General features: G+C 49.7%; 1 protein-coding gene across 4 annotated transcripts in view; it reads left to right on the plus strand.

Moving 5' to 3' along the window:
• Positions 1-25785, plus strand: part of RERE (arginine-glutamic acid dipeptide repeats) — a 160928-nt gene that overhangs the window by 113412 nt on the left and 21731 nt on the right. For all 4 annotated transcript variants that reach the window (XM_058039268.1, XM_058039269.1, XM_058039267.1 and 1 more), the window contains one exon: positions 8326-8406. In XM_058039268.1, coding sequence (XP_057895251.1) covers positions 8326-8406 — 81 coding nt within the window. The remainder of the gene's footprint in view (positions 1-8325; positions 8407-25785) is intronic.

Here is a 25785-nt window from a genome sequence, read left to right on the forward strand (position 1 = left end):
CCCTGTGCTGTCCCTGTGCTGTCCCTGTGCTGTCCCTGTGCTGTCCCCATGCTGTCCCACAGGTGTTTTCTGTGCCCAGGAGGCTGCAGTTCAAATCTGCTGCTCTGCCCAGCGTTGTTTCTGCACTTTGTGCCTCGTGGCTGTGCCTGCTTTGTGGTGAGGGTTTGTGGTTGTGTTTCAGCTCTCACAGCCCCTCCCCAGCCTGTTCCACCCTGGGTTTGCCCAGCCTTTTGTTGCTGTGTCCCTGCTGTCCCTCTGGCTGCATCCCTCAGATTTATTTGGCTTTTAGGCTGTGGGCAGATTGATCAGCCAGGCCTTATGCATTTAGAGGAGCTGATAAATGGCCCAGCAGCACATTCCCCTCCACTGCTCTGGAATAACTTCAGCCCTCAAATCAAACATCCCATTTGCCACAAATTGGGGAAGGCAAAGAGGGCACCTCTGCTTTATTAGGGTGCATATTTCATTTATCTCTTATGGGAGGCACTGTCCAGTTCTACGTGTCTGGGGAGGCAATTGCACAGCCTCAGCACCCTCCCCCTGCCCCTCACAGCATCCTCCTTCAAGGTTTCCTTTGCAGCCTTCACCTTTGTTGCAGCTGCGTTTCTGTCCTTCATTTTCAATTCTTTAATCACTTCCTCTCTTGTTTGTGGTCCCTTTTTCCCTGCTGGCCCCATTCTCCCCCTCACTGAGGATGTGTCCCTCAGCCTGCAATTTGACTTTGCCATCCCCAGTGTCTCTTTCACGGAGCTTTGCACGCTCAGGTGTCTCTGCACTGCACTGCAGCCAGGCTTGCTCTGAGAGGAATTTGGGGAGTTTCCAGTGTGCGGAAACCTGGTGTCATTTTGGCAAGGGTCAAACCCTGGAATTTGTATCTGAGTGCCTGAATTCCACCCTGGGCATGGCTGCAGTCTCAGCTCCTCTGTTAATGATTTACCTGGGAAGGCACTCCAGAAATACCCCTGCCTCTGAGAGGGATAATCCCATTTTCTCTCATTATTCTTGGATTTGTTCGTTGCTCCAAAGTCTGGGGGCTCTTGAAGTGCTTTTATTTGTTTCCTTCTGCCATTTGCATAAAAATCCCTGTTTGACTGCAGAAACTGTCTCCAGAATAATTGACAATAATGGTTGGAGTCCCAAGGGAAGAACATTTCTGTAGTAGGGAACTTCACTGGAAATGCTGTGTGAGCCTTGAAGGATGACACAGGATATTTCAGGTAGTCCTTGAAAGGGAACATGTCCAGCTCTTTCTGTTCACTTGCTCTTTGGTTTTGAGGTACAAGAAGGCTTTTTGTATACAAGCATTTTAACAGCAGCTTAAAATAACAGCCAGAAATGAATCTCATTGTTGAAAAGGCAATCTGGAGTATAATCAAGAGCTTTCTGTTGTCTCTTTCAGCAGCACATTGTTTTGCTTTTCTGGGTCACAAATGTGCCAGACCTTTGTCCTGTTTAACTCTTAAAAGGCACCTTTAAAGAATCATTTATGTAAAAAACACACTCAAATCACTTCAGCTCTGTTAGCAGCACTGAGCTGTCGATTGCAGGAGACAGAGGATGTTGCATAAACAAAAAGCTCTTTTTGGGCAGGCCCGGGAAATGTTGCTGCCTTTGGAGGGTCCTCCAGCCCTCACCCGTCTGTGCCTTGGTTTGGGAAGGGGCAGAGAAGAGGAAACTGCAAACTGAGCAGCCTTAAACGAGAGGGGCTTCATCTCTGCCTCCTCTTCATCCCCGCTGAAGTGTGGGACCATTAGTGAGCTGAGCAGGGCTGGAATGCCTGCAGTAATGCAGGAGCTGTTCTGCCCACAGTGGAGGCTGTTTAACAACAGCCCTTGCAGGGCTGCAGGAAAGCAAAGTCAGGTTTCATTTCTCCTGCTGCAGCTGCTGCTGCTTTAATGCCCAGGGCAGGGTTTGATCCCAGCATCAGCTGCTGCTGCAGCTCTGCCCGGGCTGAGCTGGGCTCAGGTTTCGATTTTATCTCCTGTAGGGGATCACATGGCTGCTGCCATGCTGTGGGATCGCTGTGGGATCTGTCTGGGTGATCTGTGGGATCTCTGTGGGATCTCTGCCTCCCACAGCTCACAGCAGTCAGCAGTGGAGCAGGGGCAGGTGTTCCTCACAGGAGCCTTTGGAGCTGGGTTTTACAGCCATGCCTGAGCAGGGCTGGGGAGCCACAGGGACAGTCTGCTGGTGCAGCCCCTTGGCTGTTTGTTGGCAGCTCCCATCCATCTGTCTGTCTGTGCATCCATCCATCCATCCATCGCTCCCTGTGTCCATCCATCCCTGCATCCATCCCTGTGTCCTTCCATCCATCCATGGATCGATCCCTGCATCCATCCATCCATCCATGGATCCATCCATCCCTGCATCCCTCCCTGTGTCCATCCATCCCTGCATCCATCCCTGCATCCCTCCTGCTCAGGTTGCCTGGCAACCTGGCCTGGTGCCTCCCAGCACCGGGGATGATTTATTGGGGATGATTTATGGTGGGGCTTTTAACAGGAGGGGCCTGGGGCTGAGGGCTTGGGAGCATTTGATCCCAGAGCTGATAATCAGGGTGCAATTAGGGCAAACAGAAAGGCTCCTCGTTTAGAAAGAATTGATTTTTTAAAATTTATTTATTTTATTTTGTTTTTCTGCTGTTTTGTTTTCTCTTTCCCATCGGGCCTCCCCCAGACACAGGTACAGCACAGAGTGGGAATCAAAGCTTTGCCTGGTGCTTGGGGTGGACCTGTAATGTTTCTCTTTGTAAAAATAGCTCTGGTTAAAATCCTGATGGGAAAATACAGCTGGGGTCAGCACAAAAGGTTAGCAACACCCTGACAGCTCCAGGCCCAGGTGAAGGAAGAGCTGAATTCTCCTGCAGCTCTGGAGATGTCTGAGAGCTCTTGTGTCACCTTCAATATCGTGTTGCCTTTCATGCAGACTCCTGCACTGATCCCTGGCATTAACAGAGCAGGGGAAGGGGAGTTTGTGAACTGGCATTTAGGGGTGGTTCGTGCTGTGGTCCCAAGGAAACCCCTGAAACATCCCCTTGAATGAGGTAACTGGGAGGAACCCCAGTTGAGCTCCTGCTGCCTGCAGCCCTGTCCCAGCCCGGCTGTGAGGAGGGCTGGGCAATCCGTGCAGGGCATGTTGACAAGAGCATTTCTGTGTGCCTGAGAGGCAAAGAGGAGAAAAAGGATGATGAATCCACTCTGACCTCCTGAATGGCAATATAAATACTTTATTGAAAATCCTAAATAAATGTGTTTGTAACCAGTAATCCTGCTCTGCATGCAATCTCATTTAGCCAACTGGGTATGCAAATGTGCTATTAATGTGTTTGCATCCAGTATAAATACACAAATCTAATCTGTTTATATGTGTCATTTACACACAGCTGTGCTCACGCTCACTTAATACCAATATTTCCAGCCAGGCAGAGGTACCATGGGAGCTCCATTGTTCCCAACAAAAGCAGCTCCATGCAAGGGGGTCATTATCGTGCAGGATCTGCTGGCGTTCCCTGAGGGAGCTGTCACTGCCTGGCTCTGGGTTCAGTGCCCCTCACTGGGGCCGGGCTCTCCTTTTCCAGGATGATTCCTCAGGAAGACAAAGCGATGCAGTCGGGAGGCAGAGAGCAAATTGCTGGGCACCTTGAAGGCTTCCAGCTGATGGATTCCTTGTCAGTTTGTTTGGAGAGGACACTTGATCTCCTGGGCAGATGGCCTGGGGAGCGTGGGGTTGGTGTCACGTGTGGGTGACCAGGGCTGCACTCTGCACAGGGCTGTGGGTTTCCAGTGGGAGCATCCCTGCCTTGTCCTGCAGGCTGGGATCTAATGAATGTCACCAAAACATTCTGGTTTTCTGCGTCTGTGCATGAGAGAACCGGATTTTAAACATGATTTTATTTTCAAGTATCTCTAAATGTGCTGCACGCTGAACAGAAGTTTTGCAGCTTGTGAGGATCAAGAAGTAAAGATCCTTTCATGTATTTACTGTTTATCTGCTGTTAATGGAAACCTCATAAATTTTCCTGCCATATTTATTATGAAACTTTAAAATGCATATTAAATATGGAGGGTGGTGACAACTTCCATTGGCATCTGCCTGGACAGCCTGGCCTTTCCAGACATGCTCTAAACTTACTGCTTTCATAACAGCAAAATCTCCCATTTTATTTGCTTAGAATTAAGGAAAAGGTTGAGAGGAGAACTTACTGTTCTTGGACATAGTCTAAAGAGGTGATTTGATTTTGTTTTTTATTAGAAAGATTGAGAAATAAAATCCTCATTTCCTGGATTGAGAAAGATCAGGAGAGGCCCTGTGTGTAAATGTTTTGCATTACACAATGCTCTTCACTCATTAACCAGGTGGAAATCATAGGGAGGGAATGAAGCAGCACATGGAATTTCTTAGAGAAAACAATGAGCTCTGAGCTGGATTGCAGCACCACGTCAGAAGGGACAACGTTGATGAATCTGCAGGTTCGTCAGAGCTGTGCTGCCTTTCTGAAGGTTTCAGGTGGAAATCCTCAGCTGGGAGTTGGCTGAGCATGTTGGTGGTTGTTTTTGCAGTGGATGTCACTGGTGCACCCTTTCAGCAGCAGCTTTCTTTGGGGTTTTTGGGGTGGAGGAGCACACAGGGTTTGCAGCAGGCAGCTCCTCCTGCCAGGCTGTGATCTGGGCACGACGGAAACCCTGACGCGGGAGCTCAGGCTGGCACTGCCAGCCCCGTGCCAAAGATGCCAGATGAGCTCTGCCAGGCACAGAGTGGCTCTGTGGGTCCTGTCAGGAGGGGTGAAACAGGGATCTGCAAGGCTCTGTGGGTCCTGTTTGTTCCTCAGGGTGAAACAGGGACCTGCAAGGCTCTTGTGGATCTTTTAGGAGGTTTGTTCCTTGGTATGAAACAGGGACCTGCGAGGCTCTGTGTGTCCTGTTTGTTCCTCAGGGTGAAACAGGGACCTGCAAGGCTCTTGTGGATCTTTTAGGAGGTTTGTTCCTTGGTATGAAACAGGGAGCTGAAAGGCTCTGCGTGTCCTGTTTGTTCCTCAGGGTGAAACAGGGACCTGCAAGCAGCAGCAGGCAGACATTAACACGCTTGTTCCTTGTTCTGCCCTGGTTATTTATAGCTCCTGTGACACGCAGGATGCTGCAGCATCTGATGCATTTCATCAAATTATCAAATGGCAGGAGGAGGCCTCGTGCTGGGGCTGGTCAATAGCCATGGAAACCACCCCATAAAACTGAGCTGTGTCTGTCAGCACTGGCTGCCCCACAGGCCCTGGGATTTCCTGAAGCTGCTTCATTACCCACAGCACTTTGTTAATTGTGGCACAGTTTGTCTTCAGTGAGCGGCACAAACAATAATGCTGACAGAATCCTGTCATAAGCAATCTTTTAAAGTTAAACAGAAGTGCTGAAATTGAAATGTTTGTCCTAAAAATCCAAATTATGTACTTGTGAAAATGAAACCATTGTGCTCCAGAGCCATTTCCACTTCTTACCCAGACTTATCCATGGGCCTGAGCTCAGCCTGTGTTTGAGGCTATTTTAGCGTGGCAGCTGTCGCTCTCAGATGCCTCCTGTGAGCAGTGCAGCATCTCCTGCAGCACTGGTGCATGTCATCTGTGCAGGGCAGAGCAAATTCAGTCAGTGTCAGGCACTCTGCTCTGTGGGAGCAACAGGTCACCTCTGAGCTGGTGTGCAGCTATTTTGTTCTGTTTTGTTTAAAGCCATTTTGAGGTCTGTGTTGGGCTTGACTTGGAGAAAAGTCCTGTTCTTGCTGCAGGGAGAATGGGCCATGATGCTTGAATTAATGGAAGTCTAGAATAGGAAGAAAAATCTGAAAATGGTTTTTTAAAAAGTATTAATAAGCTCTAGATTTTCTGAGTTTCTGAAATTATTTTTTGTGTGCTTTGTTGTTATTTGTATATTAAGAAGCGTCTCTCCCTTGCCTTTCCAAGGGGCACAAAGCTCCTTTAGAGCTGGGTATCTCTCAGTGGCCCAGGGATAGTTCTGTACTCAATAAAGGTGATTAACAGCAGAATTGGCCAGAAGGATTGACTCCATTCCTACGTGGAAATTTGGAGCAGCATTCAAGGTCCCTGAATTCTGTTATTCTGATGGGCTCCATGCTAGGCTTGCATTTCCAGCAGGGACTTCTGGCATCCCATGGGGTCAAAGGAAAACAGTTTGTCACAGGTTTTATTAATAGAGCTGAATCACAACACAACCCAAATATGACATGGTTTGGTTAAAAGGAATCTTAAAAAATAATTCAATGGCTGCCTAAGAATTCAAGTGCACCATAGTAAGTCTCAGGCAAAATAAGGGACAGGAATTGGGTGTTCTCATTGTAAGCAGTGCCTGCCTTTCCATGTTTCCCCATTTAGCTGTTGAATTCCTGCAGACAGGAATTGCACTGCTCCCTGGGATGCTGGGAGTGGTGTTGGGCCGAGTTTGTCACTGCTGCTGCCACCCTCTCTTGCCCAGAGCACCAGCCAGAGGCTTGTGGTGCCAGGGGAGCGACCCAGCCACCCACCCCAGCATTAATGAGAATTCCTTGGGAAGCTTCACCTGGTAAAAATGGGAGTGTGAGTGCACTGGGGACCAGCTGTGGCACTCAGCATCCTGCTCTGCAGGTACCTGGGTGACTTGTGCCTGTGTCTGGGGGCAGGCAGTAAAACCTCCCGTGTGTGGGAGCTCGGGCACCCCTGAACGCTTCACTGCGGGGTGCAGTGTGGGCTGTCGGGAAGGAGCAGGTGGGGATGAGTAAATCTCACACTGTAATCTCCAAGCCTTTACAAGCGCTGCTTAATTCCCGTCTCCGTGGCCCCGGGCACGTTCCTGGCGAACTCTGCAGTCGTGCTGGTTCTGAGGGTCAGGGTTAGGTGAGGATAGATCCCCGTGCGAGCAAACCTGCAGGATCCTGGAGGCTGCAGAGAGGCTCTTTGCTGCGCTGGGAGCTGAGAGCTCCGTTTGAGCAGAGAATTCACCTTTTGGGGAGTCCTCATGCCTTCATGGAAGCCTCTGCCCACCTCCTTCCAGCAGATGTTTGCAAAAAGATGTGATCCAAAATACATTAACCCAACTTGAGACGTGTTTCTCTCTAGGGGATTTTAAAATCTCCTCTCCCTCCCTTCCCTGGAATAGCAGGGCCCATGTACTCAGCATCCATTATCTTTTTTGCAGACAGAATTTGTTATTTACTTGTTGTTTATAGCCATACACAGTGTTTATAGCAAAGGAAAAGGCCTTTTATTTTTTTGCTGGTTTCTTTTTAGGGAATTATGAATTCGCATTTCCCTCCTTTCCCTGGAATAGTAGGGCCCACATACTCACCATCCCCTATCGGTTTTGCAGGCAGAAATTTGCTATTTGCTTGTTGTTTATACCCACGTACGGTGTTGATAGGAAAGGAAAAAGCCTTTTTATTTCGGTGTTTACAGGGGAAGGAAGAAATCCTTCTCTAGAACAGAGAGAGGCACTTTGTCCAGCCTTACATCGCTGCTGGCTCCTGTGGGGATGTGCTGGGGCCGGGAGAGGCCGCGGGCAGGGCTGGAGCCCCCCGGCCGCGGCTGGACCGGGGAAGGGGCCGGGGGAGGACGAGGACGAGCGGGAGGGAGAAGGAAGGAGAGAGGAGAGCAGGGAGCGGTGCGGCGGCCGCTCGGCGCTGGCAGCTGCCGGGGCCGGGGCCGGGCGGCGGCCGCTGCCGCGGCTGCCGGGGGCGGTGTCGGGGCCGAGCCCGGCGGGCGGAGGAGGCGGCGGCGGTGCCGGGCCCGGGGCTGAGGGGGGCCGGCGATCCAGGCCGCCTTTTGCGGCGCGCCCCGCGGAGCCGCCCGCCCAGCCCCGCCGCCATCACACGCTGGGCGCCGCCGCCTCCGCCCGGCCCTGCGCGGCTGCTCCGGGGCTCGGCTCCGCTCCGCGCCCGGCCCCGCCGCCGGCCCCGGCCCCGGCCCGAGCGAGCCCCGCCGAGGAACGCGGGGGCTGCGAGCCTTTAACCCGTGCGGCACCTGCCCCGAGCCCCGCGCCGCGCTCTGCCCGCGCTGCCCGGCCCCGGCTCGGCGGAGCTCCGAGCGGCCCCGGCCCCGAGCGGCTCCGGCCCCGGCTCCGGCGGAGCTCCGGGCGCCGAACTTGGCGGCGGAAGGAGGGAATGCGGCTGGGGATTTTCGGTGTCTTTCCCGAGCCCTTTCCCCTGTTCGCAGCCCTGTAGGTGCGTTCGCTTCCCCGGGCTCCCGGCGCCGATTCACCGCCGCCGTTTGGGGGATTTTTTAAATTTTTTTTTTTAAACATTTTTTTTTTGCTGCTGCTGACACGCTGTTTTTGTTATCTTTTATCACAGAAACGGTTTATTAAGGGGTTGAGGCAGTACGGCAAGAACTTCTTCAGAATCCGAAAGGAGTTGCTTCCCAATAAGGAGACCGTAAGTACATTTGGACTTTATGTAATTGGCTTTTTCTCTCGCTGCTTCGCTGTTTGATCTTGCGAAACTCTTTCCTTTTTAGCCCGAATTCTCCTCAGATAAACGGAAGAGAAATCCTCAGCCAGCCAAGGCAGCTGCTGGTTTTTAGTGCAGTTTTTAGGTCTTGGGCTGTGAAAGATGTTACATAAAATAATCGTCATGGCTGGACGGAGCCACTGAGCCTGGCTGAAGTGTATTTATGGAGAGCGAATCTAATTTTAAATTCTGACATTACGGCGGGATAATACATTTTGTGTCACCCGGTGGGGCTCGAGTGGCATCGGGTAAATAAAGAAAAGCTAAACCAAAGCAGGCTCTGATGGGATCGGGGTCTGCTGTGACCCGCACCGTGCAGGCTCTGCTTAACCCTTCCCCACCTGGATCCGTGTCCCGGTGTTCTTTAGGGTTATGTAACCCTGTCCCTGCGCCCCAAACCCTGCCCAGGAGATGGGGAGCCTTGGCAAGCCCCGCTCCCTTTGCCATTTGCCCCAGAGAGCCTCGGGCTCTGTCCTGCCGGTGCCCTCCAGCCTTTGGGAAGCGCTTTCGTCTCTGTGCCGGGTTCAGCAGGGAGGCAGCTCCGTGCAAATGGAGCTGGGCTGTTTTCTAGCAGCGTGTCGGGGATTTGGAGCGTCACGGAGCGCTCAGACTTGTGTAGGTGTGCAGGCTGGATGTGCGCTGGGGGAGAGCGTGGCTGTAATGGTATTTAAAAAGCTCTCAGTTTCTGTGGGATGGCTCCATTCTCCTCCCCGAGGTTCCTGTGAGACAGTGCTGTGATAACACAGATCTCTGGGTGGTAAATAGTAACACTGTGTGAGTTAAAAAGGAAGGGGAGGATGAGACAATTACGAGTTCGCTCATCCTGCTGAGAAAGGAAACTCAGATTACTGCTCCGGTCCTGGTGGACTCGAGGATCCTGTTGGATTTTGAGGTGTGGAGGCCTGGAAAGGTGACAGCTGGGAGGGAACGCTGGGACAGTGTGGATCTTATCAGCATCCTACAAACCTACACATACCATGCCTTTCCTCTTGCCTCCAGAATATCTCCCAGAATGGGTCTAGAACAAATCAGTGTTTGCTTTTAGAAATGAATCCTGCTGATGGTAAAGTTGCTGAGGGGCAAAAGTGCTCTTCTGAGTTTGAATTACAGCAGCTCTGAAGTATATTGTGTCTTTATAAATTGAAATTTATATTTTAAATGTGAAATGTGTTTGTTTGGGTTTTTTTGTGATGGAGAAAAACATTTTGGGGGGGGGGGGGAACAAAAAGCCCTGAAAAATGGAGAGTTTGGGGCAGGTGCCTGCCCCTGTTTGTGCTGCTTAACTTCCTACATTGGAGCTTGGACATCGGCCTTGGGGTTTCTGTAAAAGTTTTGCAAGTGGTGTTAAAGCTCACAGAAGCTCTCGTTTTTCAAGTGTTATATTTTTGTTTCATTAGGTGTAATTTTTTACTACAGAGAAGACTAAATATTAAGTCTGAGCTGTGGGAAGGATCATGTTGATGGGTTTGGGCTCAGGGGTTTTTTTAGCCCCTGTGGTAACTGATCTACAAATAACCTTTGACCCACCACGGGTTGTTTATAATCTCTGCTTCCTATTTTTGCCCACAGGCCTCACTTCTGCTTTCTTTAATTCCCAATCTTTTCCAGCCCAAATTTACAGCCCTTCTGCTGTAGGAAGAGATTGCAGCATAAAGGCTGCAGTAAATATTTGACTGTACAGTTTTGCTTCTGTTCCTTAAAGTGGAATAATGAGTAATGTAAATGACAAGGCTGTGGGATTAATCTGTCTGCATTTTTTCATCGCCAGAATAATTTCAGATACTTTGCCTGCCATTTTTCTGTTGCAGTGTGAAGTAACCCTGTAGCAATTCCAGAAACACCAGAAAAAGGCTTTATTCTCTGTTCAGCTTCCATATTAACATTGATAAAACTCTAAAAAGTTGTTTAATGGATACTAATGGATAACTAATAAAACTGTAAAAAGTTGTTATATGGATACTAAAGCAACTTCCAGGTGCTTAAAGATGTGTCAGGGACATTCTTGCAGTGGCTTGCCCCAATGGCTCTTGGACATCTGATTTATTCAGAGTTTTCTTTCCTGGTCACTGAAGGTTTGGGGAGGGGACCCAGGGGTTTTGTCTCAGCAATCCCCACTAAAAGTTAAATCTCCTTATTACCATGGTTTCTGTAAATTAGTCCTTTCCTAGACCCTTCACTGGGGGGAAATTCTCCCTGAACCTGGAAACAGTGGGAGAAAAGGAATGCAACAGAAACAGGGAATTCTTGTGGAGACCAGGCATGTTTCATGTTGTTCCATGTTAAACCAAGCTGAGGCTGCTGTGCAGGAAATGAGGATGTGAAGATGACACTGGATTTCTTGTGGGCTCTGGGAAGGTGTAATGTGGCCCTGGTGAGAGGAGAATCAGGCCATGCTGTCCTGAGCTCTCACAGTGTGCTGAGGAATGTCCTATTTCAGTTGTGCCTTGGCTTTCCCCCTCCACAATCAGTGTGCAATACCTTCTGAGAAAACCCAGTGTTTGTCAATGTGTGTTTTAACTAGTTTAACGTCGTTTTTCAATTATTTCTTGTAAATGATAATCCTCAAGGAAAAAGCTTTATGAAGGAGAATGTTTATTCCATATCAAAGGTGTGTTTGTTTGGGTCTGCACTCCGCTGGTTTATTTCACATTTCCAGTTTATTTCCATGTTTATGTCCAGGAGGGTTCCCAGTGTGGGAGTGAATAACTGCAATGGATCAAGGGAGGTGCTGCTTTAATGTGGATCAGTGCTAACCTGGAGGAGAAGTGCCTCCGTGTCCCTGAGCCAGGGGATTTTTAATGAAACTCCTGGAACTGCTTGGGTTTCCACTGACCTGTCTGAAATGCCCCTTCTCCTCTATTTCCATGCAGCTCTTTTCCTTTTATCTTCCCCTGGGTGGTTTCCCTTGGCTGCAGGGATGAGCTGCCCCGCTCCCCTTGGGTTCCTGCCTAGCAGCACTTGTGATTGCTCTTCATGGGAACAAGTGAATTTTGGAGGCTTTTCAGTGGCATGAACGGTTTTCAATAATTACTTGCATTTAAATTCCCATGTTGTGAGAATGAAAGGTGCACAGCTGGCAGCAGTTTCCTTAACTGTCTGCTTTGGCTTTAAATGTGGTTTTATTCCCCTCCCATCCACCCATTTTGGGATAATTTGCTAAAACTTGGTGATAATACAGGATTTTCCGAGTATTTAACATTCTGCTCTGAATTCTTTACATGATTACACTGAGCTACTTGAATTGGAGAGTTTCAGAAGCACCAGCGTTGTGATAGGCCTGAGATAAAGGCACTTAAATGCCTCCAAGGTTGGGGCTTGTGTTCCTGGGAGCAGCTTAGCTCTGTGCTGGCCTGGTGCAGGAGGTGAATGCAAACAGGGGATGGAGCAGGAGCAGGAGGTGCCAGGTCCTGGTGTCACCTTGCTGGGACAGGTCCTGGTGTCACCTTGCTGCGACCCAGGGCTGGCTCCTGCTGCTCTCCCTCAGCACAGGCTGCCCTTGCAGTTTGTGTGAGCTGTCCCAGCAGGATCAGGATTGTTCTCCTGGGCTTCTGGGCAGGGAGGGGTGTCTGAGCGGTGCCCCTGAAGTGGGGTGTGTGTGACTGTCCCTTTCCTAGGTGCAGGAGGGGTGTCCTGTTACCCTGCCACACTGCCATGGCCTTTGCTGCAGCTCGGTTGAGGTTTTGGAGCCACCTTGTCCCTCCTGAGAATGGGCCTGAGCACTCTGGGCTCTCCTGAGGGCTGGGGTGACGGCTCTGGGGAGGTTCTGGGGGTCTCCTGTGTCCCCAGAAGTGGGGTGTGTGTGACTGTCCCTTTCCTAGGTGTGGCCCTGCCACGCTGCCATGGCCTTTGCTGCAGTTGAATTGAGATTATTCTGGAGCCACCTTGTCTCTCCTGGGGATGGCTCTGAGCACTCTGGGCTCTCCTGAGAGCTGGGTGACAGCCCTGGGACATTGTGGGGCTCTGCAGAGGCTCCTGTGTGCCCAGGGACAGTTGCTGTGTGCCCAGGGCTGTGGGCAAGGTCCCCGTGCCCCTCTCTGCTCCCCGCTGGCCCTGCAGGGAGCCAGGAGCAGCAGGACAGTGGCTCTTTGTGCAGGCACACAGACTCCAGACTCTAATTTTGGGCTGAATTTCCCTGCTGAGCACGTAGGTATCTGTGGTGTGTGTGATTCTGGGTTTGGCTGCTGAGCAAGGGATGACAGAGTGCAATCCAAAGATCTTGCCTCTGGGTGGATGCTCCTTTATTTAGCTCTGAAGTACAGTGTAAACAGGAGTTATGAATATTGGCTGTTTCCTGACACTGAAATACCTGCAGTGTGCTGTATTTATGCACAGAAGAGCTAAATATGCATCATTTCTTTAGGAAAAATGGTCTCTCTTCTGATAGTAAAATCTTCCTCTTCAAATTAAATGCTGCTGGGACTTACCTCAGAGACGAAATAAGCTCTGCTCTGTTAGTGTTAGGAGGCAGAACGAGTGCAGTGTGAGCTTTCAGCATAAACTTCTGTTTAATTTTAGATTGGGGTTTAGATAAACAATTTTATTCTTGCCTCATTAATGCTTAATCTCGTGTTACATAATACACAATATTGGCTTCCTGAGTAGCACTTAAATATAGTGCAAACGTGGAGCAGCTGAAAGGTCAGTGCAGTTACCATATGTGCAGGCTGGCAAGGTGTCTGTCCCCTCCCCGTGGCACTTGTGATGGCAGCCAGAGCCCCAGGAATATTTGTGCAAGGCTCTCCCGAGCATCTGAGAGGTAGAGCTGCTCCCTCGACACGATTGTTCAAATAGCAGAGTGCCTTTGATCAAAGCAGGGGGATAATTAGATTAATATCTCGTGGTCTGTTGGTATAAAGTGATTACTTAGCCCTACATTGGCTTTTTAATATTTGCATTTAGTGGTGAGCCGTGTTTGTAGCAGGAGCTGTGGCGTGGGCTCTATCCCTGCCCGCTCTCCCCAAGGAAATCTGCTTTATTTGAGGCCATATTCCCCCAATGATGGAATATTAATACACTGCAGTCAAGGCACATTATTTCCTGCTTGTCTTTGCTGTTCAGAGAGGGACAAGCTGTGGAAGCCTTTTCTGTTTGAAAGCTGAACCTTTTTCTTTAATAACTTGTCCCAGCCTGGATGCAGTCAGAGCTGAAATTTTCCATTAGAGTTTGAAGCGAGTGCCAACATAAACAGCCCCTGCTCCTTCTCATTTCATCTGCTCTCTGCTGCTGCTGCCTCCAGACCGTGGCCACTGCAGCACAGGGCTCTGCTCTGCTCACCCAGGGGCTCGTGGGCTTCACCTCCCCCGGATTATCTCAGGTGAGAGCCTGAGACTTCTCTGTGTCACGGCAAAATCCTCCTGGGCTTGGCTCCAGGTAGCAAACGGGGCAGAGGCAGCAGCTGCTCTTCCTGTGTAAGTGAAACCACCGAGCCATTTGCATAACAAACTCTTGTGCAGGGAGCCTGCTGCCTTTCTGTTTTTTCATTTTCCTGTTTTTGTGAGCAGTCTCAGCTGAGGGAGGAGGAGCTCTGGGCCGGTGCTGGGCTCCAGGTGAGGCAGCTGCAGGCAGGCCCTGGGTGCTGCTCACCAGGAGCCGAGGAATGCAGCGACATGCCGGGCTCAGATGGAGATGTTCCTGAATTTCAGTTTGCAGAGGGATGCTCAGCGTGTGTGCTCTGCTTTGTTTTCAGAAGTTTAACTGTTAAACCTATTGCAAATGTCATAACTTTATTGGATAATAAACCAGGAGGTTTGGAAAGGCCTTTAAAGAGACATAAAGGTTTAACTCACACACAGCGTGGTGTCTTTGTTCATCTCTGGAGGGAGTGCAGGTGTTCAGGTGAGCACAGCTCCTGGCAGGCAGGATTCCCACACACCTGGGTTCCTTTAGCCCGGTTCCCTGAGTGTGTCCTGTGAGTGAATTCCCATCTCCTGGAGGTGCACACACATGTGTATTCCTTTATTTCAGTTCCCTGAGTGAATTCCCATCTCCTGGAGGTGCACACACATGTGTATTCCTTTATTTCAGTTCCCTGAGTGAGTTCCCATCTCCTGGAGGTGCACACACATGTCTATTCCTTTATTTCAGTTCCCTGAGTGAATTCCCATCTCCTGGAGGTGCACACGCATGTGTATTCCTTTATTTCAGTTCCCTGAGAGAATTCCCACCTCCTGGACCTGCATCTTACCTGACTCTCAGCAACCCTTTCCCCTGGCCAGTGCCACTTGTGTGCTCATTGATTAATGATTGATTAAGGACTGGCTCCAGCTTCCAAAGACCAAAATACCCTTTCCCAAACCTGCCTGTCTCAATTGCAGCTGAAGCAGACAAAACCAAAGAAAGGAAGTACCTGAAATGTGCTTTGTTTTTATTGTTTTTGTTTTAAATCTCTTAAGCGTTCTCCTAAGACAATAAGAGGATTAATTTTCAATTGTATCGTTTTACTTTTGTATGCCAAAGGTAATTTAGAGCGTCATCAGCTCAAAAAATGAGCTGCTTATTTGACTTTGTTCCTAAGAAACCCTCCTAGATGGAGAGCATTAAAGCAGAAGGTGTGTTCAGTGTGCCAGCTGGACTCTAGAATTGACTTTAGCATGGGCAATAAATCAGCTCTGCACTCCAGTGGCTTTTTTTTATTATTTTACATTACAAGATTGGATCTCATTGTTTATTTTTCTCTGAAGGTTTAGAGGTAGGTAGGAGTAAAATATTGTTGCAAGTAAAAGAGGGCCATTAGGCAATTGCATCGAGCTCTGTCAGGGAGCCAGCAAGGACAATTTCTGCTTTGTAGGGAAAAGTCTGTAGTCAGAGATACAAGCCAAGATTATTTGGGTAATTGATCCAATATTGTCTGAGCCTTCCTCAGCAACTGAGAGAACACAATGCTGCTCCTCAGAGTTCTGTTCCACTGCGTTTTCCTCACTTTCTGTTTATAATTCACCATCCTAAGGAATTTCAATTTGTTTATTTTCCTATTGTGAATTCTCTGTTGCATCTGTGCTGAAGGGTATGTGTGACTCTGGTTAAAATGCTTTTGTTCATCAACAGCTGTATATTTATTCTGTGTTTTCTTTCCCTGTGAGAAAAACCAGCAGCTTTTTTTCTTGCTGGCAGTTGTCAGATGGTATCAAATACTCAGACATGAACCCCGAGGTCCTGTGAGTTGCAGGTACATAAAATAGGTGGCTGGTAAAGGATTTGTGCAGTTTATTTTCATGGTTGAGCGTCCCAGCCTGGCAAGACTTCTCCACGGCTGCCATGCATCAAAGCCTGGGTGGTGTTTGCTCCCCATCCAGCCACCGACTGAGGATGAGCTCTGTAGCTTGGGAATGGCTTTCAGAAAGGCAGAAACGAGGCAGTGCTGATTGTGGGACATCCTGTGCCAGAGCAGTGCTAATGCAGGAAATGCACGTGTGTAATCCTGCCCGGGGATGGCTCAGGAGGGGAGCGCTGCAGGTAATCCTGTGTGTGTGCTGCTCTCTGTGGGTATTTACAGTGTGTGACACAGATTACAGCTCCGGGAGCTGTGCAGCAGCTTAGCTTGCTCTGAGTGTTGGAGCTCCAGGAGCAAATAAACCCCAGAGCTCGGAGTGTGGTGAGGCAGAGCAGGGTTTGGTGCCTGGCCTGTGCGGGGCTCACAGCTGGGGCAGAGGGCTGTGCACAGGAAAACCCTCTGTGGGCAGGGGACAAAGTATGCTGTGAGTGAGCTCGCTGCCACAGAGCACAGAATGAGCTTTGTGCTTCCTCAGCATCACCCCCTGCCCTGGTGCCCTGTAGGAGCAGCACCCACTGCCTTCCCCTGGCCCCAGAGCAGCCCCAGCCATCAGTCACTCCCAAATACCCTGCAATGAGCTGCTGGAGCTGGGAGAAAAGACAATAACGACTCCAGGAGACAGATGCACTCATTTTGTCAGTTTTGTTTCCAGCCAGCTGTAAAAAAGAAGCAGTCCTTGATTACTGGGGGTTTTTTGCTGCTTGTTTTTTTTTTTTTCTTCATGCCAAGAAAGGCTCCAGGAATTACCGAGATGGTGGAATAGAGTGAGAATGGGGAGCTGCAATAGAGGCTGTGCCATAGGGGAGGTGAAGCAGTTTGTGGGTAGAACTGGCTCTGTAAGCAGAAGAGACATTTAACATCACACACTGAAATCTGCTGCATTTGCTTTTGCTTTGTTTTTCCTTTCCAGTCTGTATCTGAAGGGAGAACACTGAGGAGTGTGATGGGATTCAGATTGTCAGCACATAAAGATGCTGGTGATCACCTCTAGGTGAGGGTGATGTCGTTTTGGGTGAACTTCTCCCGTGCTGTTCTGTTGTGCAGGGTGCCAGGAGGGCTGTAAGTGTCAGCCACAGCCCTGCACACCTGCACCAGGGTGGATTTATGGGTGCATGGGATGTGAGGGGCTCCTTTCCCTGCCAGGAGGTACGTTAATGTCTCCTGTATGTGGAAAAGCTGTGAAATGCTCAGGCTTTGGGTTTCCTACTCGTGCTCATAAGGAATAAGGATCCTGCAGGGCTGGGATCCCCCGTTTGTGGTGTTGGTGCCTTTTCCCTGCAGCCAGGAGGGGCTGAATCCTGCAGGACCATTCCAGCCTTCCCTCCCTTCCTGCTTCAGGCTGCCTGAGAGGGTGCAGGTGATGCCTCAGCACCCCTGAGTGATCAGAGCAGCTTCCACAGAAAACCTCTTGATTCTTTTTTAAATCCCAGAACGGTGACAGGGGTGTTTCCTTCTGATTCAGATCCTCCAAGGTTAAGTTTGTCCATCGCCCTTTTCTTGGCACACTTTGGGAGCAGGGCAGCTGCAAGTGAGGGAGCTGCTCTCAGGGTAATTGCTGTATTTGCGAACTTGGGCCTTTAAAAAACAGACAGAGTGTTACAGGAATGATGACAAAACCCCGGCTGCTGACGTGCTGTGGTTGGGAAATGTCCCTGAGCCTGGTCACCTGGGATGAGCAGCACTGGCAGGGAGGGTTGTTTGTTTGACACCACCAAACTCCTGTCCAGGAAGCAGAAAGCGTTTGTTTTACATTACCAAACTCCTGTCCAGCACAGAGAAGGTGCTGGCCCACTGCTTTTATTGCCACGGTGAGGTGGTTTGTCCTTGGCTGGAGGAGCCGGGCTGATCCTCCCCCTCCCCAGACACTTTGTGGGCTCCTTTTCCCCCGCGGTGCCCCTGACACAAGCTGTGATGTTGCAGGATGCCTCCAGAGCCTTCAAAGAGAGGAGAGCACATTCCAGGTTGTAAACCAGCCCTTGCTGCTGCAATCTGAGAGCTCCTCCCTGGTGCTGGACCCAGGGCCTGCTTTGTGCCTCTTGTGTAAAGCACCAGGACATCCCACAGGAACTCTTGATTTATTTTGCTGGCTCTGCCCTTCTCTGTGGTTCACAAACCTCTAATGGGCTGTGAAGCTCCAAGAGTTCTGAGCTGAACAGTAGAAGTTTTAAGAACCTCCTCTACTACATGAAAGACTTAACACTTTCCACATGCTGGGTTTTTGGATCATGAAAAGCTGATCTCCTACAAATAGTTTGTAAAGCTGAGGCATCCTGGGCCAGGGCTGCTTAATGCTGTTGTGAAATTGGGGGGGAAGGAAAAAAATGTAATGAAAACTCTGGGCTTTGGGCCAGCAAGGAAGATCTGATACAGGGAACGTGTTTCTGCTGCCCTTTGTTACTGTTGAGTTTGATTAGCTTTGTTTCTGGTACGTTTAATTACAGTTCTATTTTATTTTTATGGCTAAGGAGGGGATCTTTGCCAAAGCCCAAGCCTTCCATTACCTCAGCTGCAATGAGAGGGAGCTGGAGAAGTAAATCATGCCACCTCCCCAACAAACAAGCCAAAGTAAAACCAAAAGAAACCCCACCAAGCTATAAACCCAGCCCTTTTCCCTCTCCTTGCCCTGTTCCTGCAGTCTGCTGCTCTCCATCTGTTCTTTTCCCTTGCTTTTAGGGTTGAGGGTGAGTTTGCTCAGTGCAGTCAGTTGTGTTTAGCCTGGGCAGGGCTGCTCACCTGTGGTGGTTGTGCTTCCCTGGAGCTGGTCTGGCTCCTGTGCAGCAGCTCTTCCTCCATGACTGCAGGGATACAGCTGGAAATGGCTCAGGAACTGGGGGAACAACAGACAGAGACAGGAGGGGTTGGTTTGGGCCCTGGTTTTGCCCTGCAGAGCCTTGCCCACCGAGATGTGATGGCAAACATGTGCCATAAACCTTGCACAGCCTGGGCTCTAAAGGGGCGAATGGAAAAGCTCCTTTCCCTGATCCTGCTGGAGGAGCTCCAGGCTGTGACTGGACCTTCACCTTGCTGTGGAGAAGTGACAGGGACAAAGGCCTTCCTCCCTCCCTCAGTGCTGTGCTAAAGTTGTATTGATTTAACAATCCCACCTCATGTTCTTACTCTGTGCCGTTTGATGGGAGAGATTTTTTTTTCCTTCTTGTTACCTGGCTTTAGAAAAACATTGCTTTTAGGGCTTCTGAGAAGAAATTGTCTGCTCACTGTGGGCATAAAACTGCCCTTCCTATCTGCCACCTATTTATTCAATATTCTGTATTGAGGTTCCTGGCTGGCTTTGCATGGAGCGCGTGAACAGAGCTGCTCAGAGGGATCCAGGGGCTGCTCCTGTGTCAGAGCCATCCCTGTGACTCCTCCACAGCCCTCCTCCCCTGTTGACAGCCCTGAGTCACAGCTCTGCCCTGCTGGCACCCACGGATTGCAACTGCACGAGTTTTCGTGGCTGCAGCAATTAAGGAGCACCAGCAGATGCTGTGAATCACCTCGGAATTGCTGCCGTAGCTCTTTGTGCCAGCACTGAGGTTTCACATTTCCTGGAGCTGCTGAAGTTCTGCTCTGACCTTTTCAAGGGAACTTGCCTAGCAGAGGTATGGGAAATGTTTAGAAGTGAGTCTGGCATTATGTTTGGCTGCTGTAGCTGTCATCCCTGAGCTGAAATTGGATGGAATCCTGCAGGCTGTGGATAAACAGCATTTCTGGGGCACTGCTCCGTCTGGGTTTGCCACTCCATGAAGGTCACGTCAAAATGAGGGGAAAACCCCAAAACAAATCAGCAACAACAGCACAAAACCCCAGCCCAAACTCAGACTAGCAGAGACTTCATATTTTAGGAATTAGAAGTTCTGATTTTTCAGATATTTCTGCTTCAGTTTCTCCCCAGGCACTGCAAGAGCTTAGCTGTTCTAATTCAGTTACGTGTGATACTCACAGACCTTTGTCCACTTTTAATGTGGTTTAGAAAACTTGAATTTCTGTGGGTGCTGTGGGAGCTTCTGCCTGTTTGAGCTCTGGTTCTTGGGTGTTTGCCTGCTCAAGGGAACTGCTGTGAGTGACTGTGAGGAAATCATTTGTATTAGTTGCAGGTTTGTTGGGGTTTCTGTTTGATTTTTATTTGTATTTGCAAAACACCCCCTACTCTTTTTTTTTAATGTTATAGTAATTGTCTAGCTTCAAGATACCCATTTCTCTGCCCTGTGAGGGTTTGCAGTGCTGCCCTCCTCGGCTCCATCAGGATTTACACAGGGTTTAAACCTCCCAGGAGCTGCTCCCTGCTTTTCCCTGCAGTGCTGTACGTGGATGGGTTCAGGCTCCTGGGTTATTCCCCAAACTCCCCTTTGCTCCCTGGGTGCTGCCCAGCTCTGCCATCACTGATGCTCCAGGGCTGGAGGTGCAGAATTCCTCCTCCCTGCAAAGTCTGGAATGGCCAGGTACTGTGGCAGGGAATTGCTGCATATAAACACTCCAGGAGCCCTCACACGCCTGTGCTGCCTGGCAGGTGTTTGTGGAGCCTCTGGAGTGTCTGTGTGTGAAAGATCCATGGGGCATTTTAAAGAGGTGCCAGGGCTGCTGTGAGCAATAACACTGGAAAAATTCCACTCAGATTCCAGAGGTTCAGGGCATCTTCAGTGTTTTCCTTTTTAGTTTTATCATAGGCATGAAAACATGGGGCTTAATTTGCAGCTTTTGTTTCATTCCCACCCAGAAATGCCACTTTTTGCCCTGTTTGCTGGGCAGCAGTTGCTGACAGCAGTGTCAGCGCAGGGAATCCTGGTTGCCCTCACATCCTGTGGGAATGGGCTGAATTCCAGGCTGATTCCACTTGTCAGGCCTGAGCAATAGAAATAATTAGAGAAATTGCCTGTTTACCTTCCAAAGAACACCTGCAAGGATGCACCAGAACCAGATTGTGTGTCTTAGCAGTGTTGCTGTGCTGAGTTTAATGAGGGGGAAAGCAGGAGAGGTGGAATTGCTTGTGGGATGATACATGAGACATTCACAACTTCCCCTGTGCTTACATGTGGGCAGATCAAGCACAGCAAAGTGGGTTTTTTAAGGAGAAAATAGCTCTTGTGGTGTGTCTTTCACATGGCACAGGATTTCCTTCCTTCCTTCCTTCCCAGAGCTGTGTCATGTCTCCCATCCCTGTGACTGCAGATCTGTGCCTTGCTCGTGGCAGCTGCTGGTGCTTGGATGTGTTTGCAATTAACAGGAGCTGGCATCTTGGGGATGGGTTTTTTAGCACTCATTTTCCATGCAGACACATCAGCACCCTGAGCTTCCATGTCAGGCTTTTTTCCAGCGCTCAGCTGTGCCTCTGGGTCACTGCATCTTTCTGAGGAATTTATTTAGGGTGTGACATTCTGCTGCAGTCAGTGAAATCCAGAATGAAATGAGACTTTCTAACAGATGAAAGCTGCTGTGCTCTGTCTGGAACCACAGGATGGTTGGTTTGTTTGCAGGGGAAGCAAACCTGGTCCAGAAAAACAGTGTTTAAAGAGAAGAATGCAGTGGGGAATTGTGGCTATCAGGGATGTTTCTGTGTGCAGTTTTGTTTGCAGACAGTGCAGGGGTTGGAGATTAGGATTCCAGCACTTTGGGGAGCTCTGGGGCTGCAGTTTATCAGCTAATAATAACAGTTTGTCCTTCCAAGAGCCACACAAGTGGAACATCAGCAGGCTCCAGAGGAGGAGGAGGCCAGCAGGTGTCGGTGTCACATGCTGGGGCGAAGTTCCCCCTTCTGGGGGCTTCTCTGCTGGTTTGTGACGCCTCAGTGCTGAATCCGAGCTCCGATTGCACCGATCCCTCCTGCCAGGCTGGGCAGGGGTGTCACCTGTCCCTGTCCCCAGGGGTGTCACCCGTCCCGTCACTGCCCCCAGGGGTGTCACCTGTCCTGTCCCTGTCCCCAGGGGTGTCACCTGTCCTGTCCCTGTCCCCAGGGCTGTCACCTGCCCTGTCACTGTCCCTGTCCCCAGGGCTGTCACTGTCCCTGTCCCCAGGGCTGTCACCTGTCCTGTCCCTGCCCCAGGGCTGTCACCTGTCCTGTCCCTGTCCCCAGGGCTGTCACCTGTCCTGTCCCTGCCCCAGGGCTGTCACCTGTCCTGTCCCTGTCCCCAGGGCTGTCACCCGTCCCGTCACTGTCCCTGTCCCCAGGGCTGTCACCTGCCCTGTCCCCAGGGCTGCTGGCTCTGGCACAGGGGAGGATTCCTGGGTTCCTGCACAAGGCAGAGCTGCAGTGTTTGGCTGGGGAAGGGGCTGCAGACCGATGCCCCTGCCCTGGGCTGAGCTGCAGCTCTTGCAGAACCTGCACGGCCCCAAACCATGCCCCACACTCCTGCTGCCCTTTTCCTTTTCCCTGGTTGTGGGGATCAAATTCGCCTTCTCAGGGGTTCTGATCTCGGATTAATGTTTGCTGGAGACACCAGGGTGGAACAGGGCTGGAAAGAATTGGTAATTCTTTCACTCGTGAGCTCACTGTATAGGTATTATAGTGAGCTACAATGAATTGCTCTTCCTAATGCTGCTTTACAACTCTTAGCTTTGTCTTCTGGTTACATTTTGCTTGCTAAGGATTTTTCCTGACAGAAGGAATTTGAAACTGGAGGGAAGCAACAATCAGTGAGGGATAAGCAGCTTACGTGGCAGTTCTTTGTGGTTTGGGGGTGGGGGGTTGCTTCATGTCCTGCTTCAATATTCCTCTTTTCTTACTGGCTCTGATCAACAGGAAAACACTGAAATACCCCTCAACCTTCCACACTTAATCTAGAAAATCTACTGCTTTAGGGAGCTGTTCTTGGAGAGCAGTAAAAGGAAAACAGCTGTTCAGGGAGCAGATCTGAGAGAGCAGTCTGTTTAAAATCAGGCTGTAATGACAGGGACTGTGCTGAGAGCTGTGTTTGCTGTGTCCATAACTCAGGGCAGGAGCCATCCTCCCTCTCCCCCTGTGCCATGGTGCCTTTGCACTGATAAGCTGCTGCTTTCTCTGAGCTCACTTGATGCTTTCCAGGTGTCAGTGGACAGGATTCTTCCTCCATCTGGCTGCTCAGATGTTGGACATCCTGTGCTTGTGATTTTTATTACGAGGTCACACTGTGTCTGTCTTCAGCATGGAATCAGAGGGGCTGATAGTTTACATGGTGAAATAACCAGGTGTGAGGACTTTTAAAACTGTTGTTTCCAGGGGATTAACTCTTGCCATTCCTCATTAGCAGTGGGGATAATTTCACAGCTTGTCTCCTGTATGTAGTGATGAGTATTTTCTGATTTGTGTATGTAATAAACCCTCAAAGCCCAGCAGCTCCCCGGGTCAGGAGCTGGGACAGGAGGGAGCTGTGTCAGGGAGGGGAGTGTGCACGTTTGACAGGCCAGGCTTTGTGTGATCCAGCACAGATGTGCTTGGAAAACCTGAAACATCTGCTGTGGGAGGTGTGGAATGCAGGTCAGTGCTCAGCACATCGGGGTTCAGGCAGTGCTGCTGCTGCTGCTGGGGCACCTTCAGTTCTGAGTTCTGTGTTTAAATAAAAGCTCTTACAGAATGGGACATTGTGAAACAAGTGGCTGGTTCTGCCTCACCTCTCAGCTCTCCTTGCCCTGTTGAAAATGGAAAATTTCAGATTCTGTATTTTTTTGTTTATTCAGTGGGTTTGTTTCCTTGGTTTTGTGGGGTGTTATCTTCTCAGCGTCCAGCAGCTGGTAACACAAACCTGCCAATATACTGGGTTCTGATTTCACTGGGGAGCCCAGGAGCTTCCTGCAGGGCAGCAAAGAGCAGCAGCAGCTGCAGTGAGCAGGCAGGCAGCCCTTGGTGGCCCAGAAATGCTGCAGGATTTCATGTGGCTGCTCAGAGAGGCTGCAGCAGCCTGGGGACCAGCGAGTGGCTTAAACTGGGCTTGGCAGGTAACTGGGAGCTGCTCAGGTGGGCAGGGCCAGGAGCGAGCTCTGCCAGGGGAAATCGGCCCTGGAAATCCTCTCCTCCCATCAGCAGGATGCCATCCATCCCACCCGGGGGATTTCCAGCTGGATGGGGGCTCCCTGAGCTGGGGATGTGGGGCTGTTTCATTGTCCCTGCCAGGGTGACTGAGCTGCACTCAGTGTTTGCCCTCAGCCAGAACTGATCCCAGGTGACACTTCTGGCAATGGGGTGGTTCAAATACCAACGGGAATTACTGCTGTGAAGTACTCACCTAGCAGCAAAAACAGCTCCCAGTTGTAACTCAGAGAAAGTTTTGGTGATTATAGTGTGATTCTATTTGTAAAACTGGCATGAGGAAATAATGAAAATATTTTTGAAGTAGTAAAACTTTCTTAATCATTGCAAGGCTAATTTCAGGTGTTGGGAAACAAATAAGCATCTGTACACCTTCCTGAGATGCAGGGGATTAAGTTCCCTGCTGAATAGCAGAATTAAAATTTTAATACTTTGTTTGAACAGGAATTATGAGAGCAGACAATGCTCTGTCCTTGTGTTGTGTCCCTTTCTCATGCACATGCACAAATAGGCCTTTCACTTACATTAATTAAAGCTGACATGCAAACCACAACAACAGGCAGCCTGGGTGCAGCTGAAATGCCCAAAATCCGTCGATATTTGTGTATTGGCGTGAGTAGCAGTGGTGCTGGATGTGGTTCTGTGAAACCCAGGGAGCAGAGGAGCTGTTCCCATTTCCTGGCAGCCATTCCACGCTGCTGCCACACAAAACCAGCCCTTTCTGAGGCTCAGAAATGGATTTTCCTCGCAGCCGCTGTCATTCAATTATCACCTCAGGAAATGCACAGATATAACTGATGATCCCTTCCAAGCATCCTGCGGTTCCCACTCCTCCCATCCTTCATTTCCCTGCCTGCTCCAGTCATTAGCTGCAGCATTCCCATGTATATTTTATGGGTGATCCTGGCGGCTGGCGCTTTGAGGATGTGCAGGGATGATAAGATTGTGCATGTAATGAAGGGCAGATAAATAGAGAAATGTTTACAGGATGAGTGAGGTGGTTGGAGGTGCTTTATGGCTCCGTGGCACTGTCACAGCCCCAGGAACCAGGCTGCCTTGGCTGTGGGGTGGAAATGGGATCAGCCCTGGGCTCTGGAAATGGGGTTTGTTCCTCAGCCTGAACTCCAGCTATGCCCCATCGAGAGCCTTAATTATGGAGCTGGTGCAAGGAGAGAGTGCAGTACAAGGGATAATTGGCACCTCCATTGAGCAGGTCCTGTTGTGGGCATTGTGCTGCTAAATTCTCATTGTCGTTCTCAGTATTGATGGGGTGGTGGAAGTGCAGTGGGAGAGACACAGCCCAGTGCAGACAATGCCCTGAGAGCTCTCCTCTGTAACTGACAGCAATTGATCTGGGCATTTATCCCACTCCCTTTGGTCCGGAGTGTGAGTTCAGATCTGGAGAGCTTGCCCTGAGCAGGAGCTGCTGCCTGTGGGCTGGGGAGTGGAACAGCAGCACTGCTGGCCCAGGAAAAGCACCTTGTGCCACCTTTCAGAGGCATCTCACCTCTGCTCCTCATTCCCTGGCCCTGTGTGAGTGCTCAGGGCTGAGAGCATCCCAGCACGGCTGCAGGATTGGGCACGGGTTAAATTATTGCAGATAAAAGTGGTGGAGAAAATCAGGATTTATAACCCCAGGAACATCGATAATGCAAGTTGCAAAGGGAAAGCTGAGTAGAAAATTGATACAAAAATAATATATAAATATATATTATTTATATACAGAATTTGTATACATATATACAAAATTTTAAATAAATGTAAATAAAATAATAAATATACAAAATATATAAATATATAGCAATATATTTATATATAAATATATAATTATATATAATTATATGTAATATTCTATATATTCTATTATTTATATATAAATATAAATAAATATATAACTCTATAAATATATATTTATAATAAACAATAAATACAGTAGAAAACCAATAGATGTGTATAAGGCTGAGGCCCTGAGCTGTCCCTGTTTTGATAACCCCATGGTGGCTCCAGCCCCTGGGATGCCCCTGGGACGTTCCTGGTG

Source organism: Melospiza georgiana, chromosome 22 (assembly GCF_028018845.1).
Source record: "Melospiza georgiana isolate bMelGeo1 chromosome 22, bMelGeo1.pri, whole genome shotgun sequence".
NCBI lineage: Eukaryota > Metazoa > Chordata > Aves > Passeriformes > Passerellidae > Melospiza > Melospiza georgiana.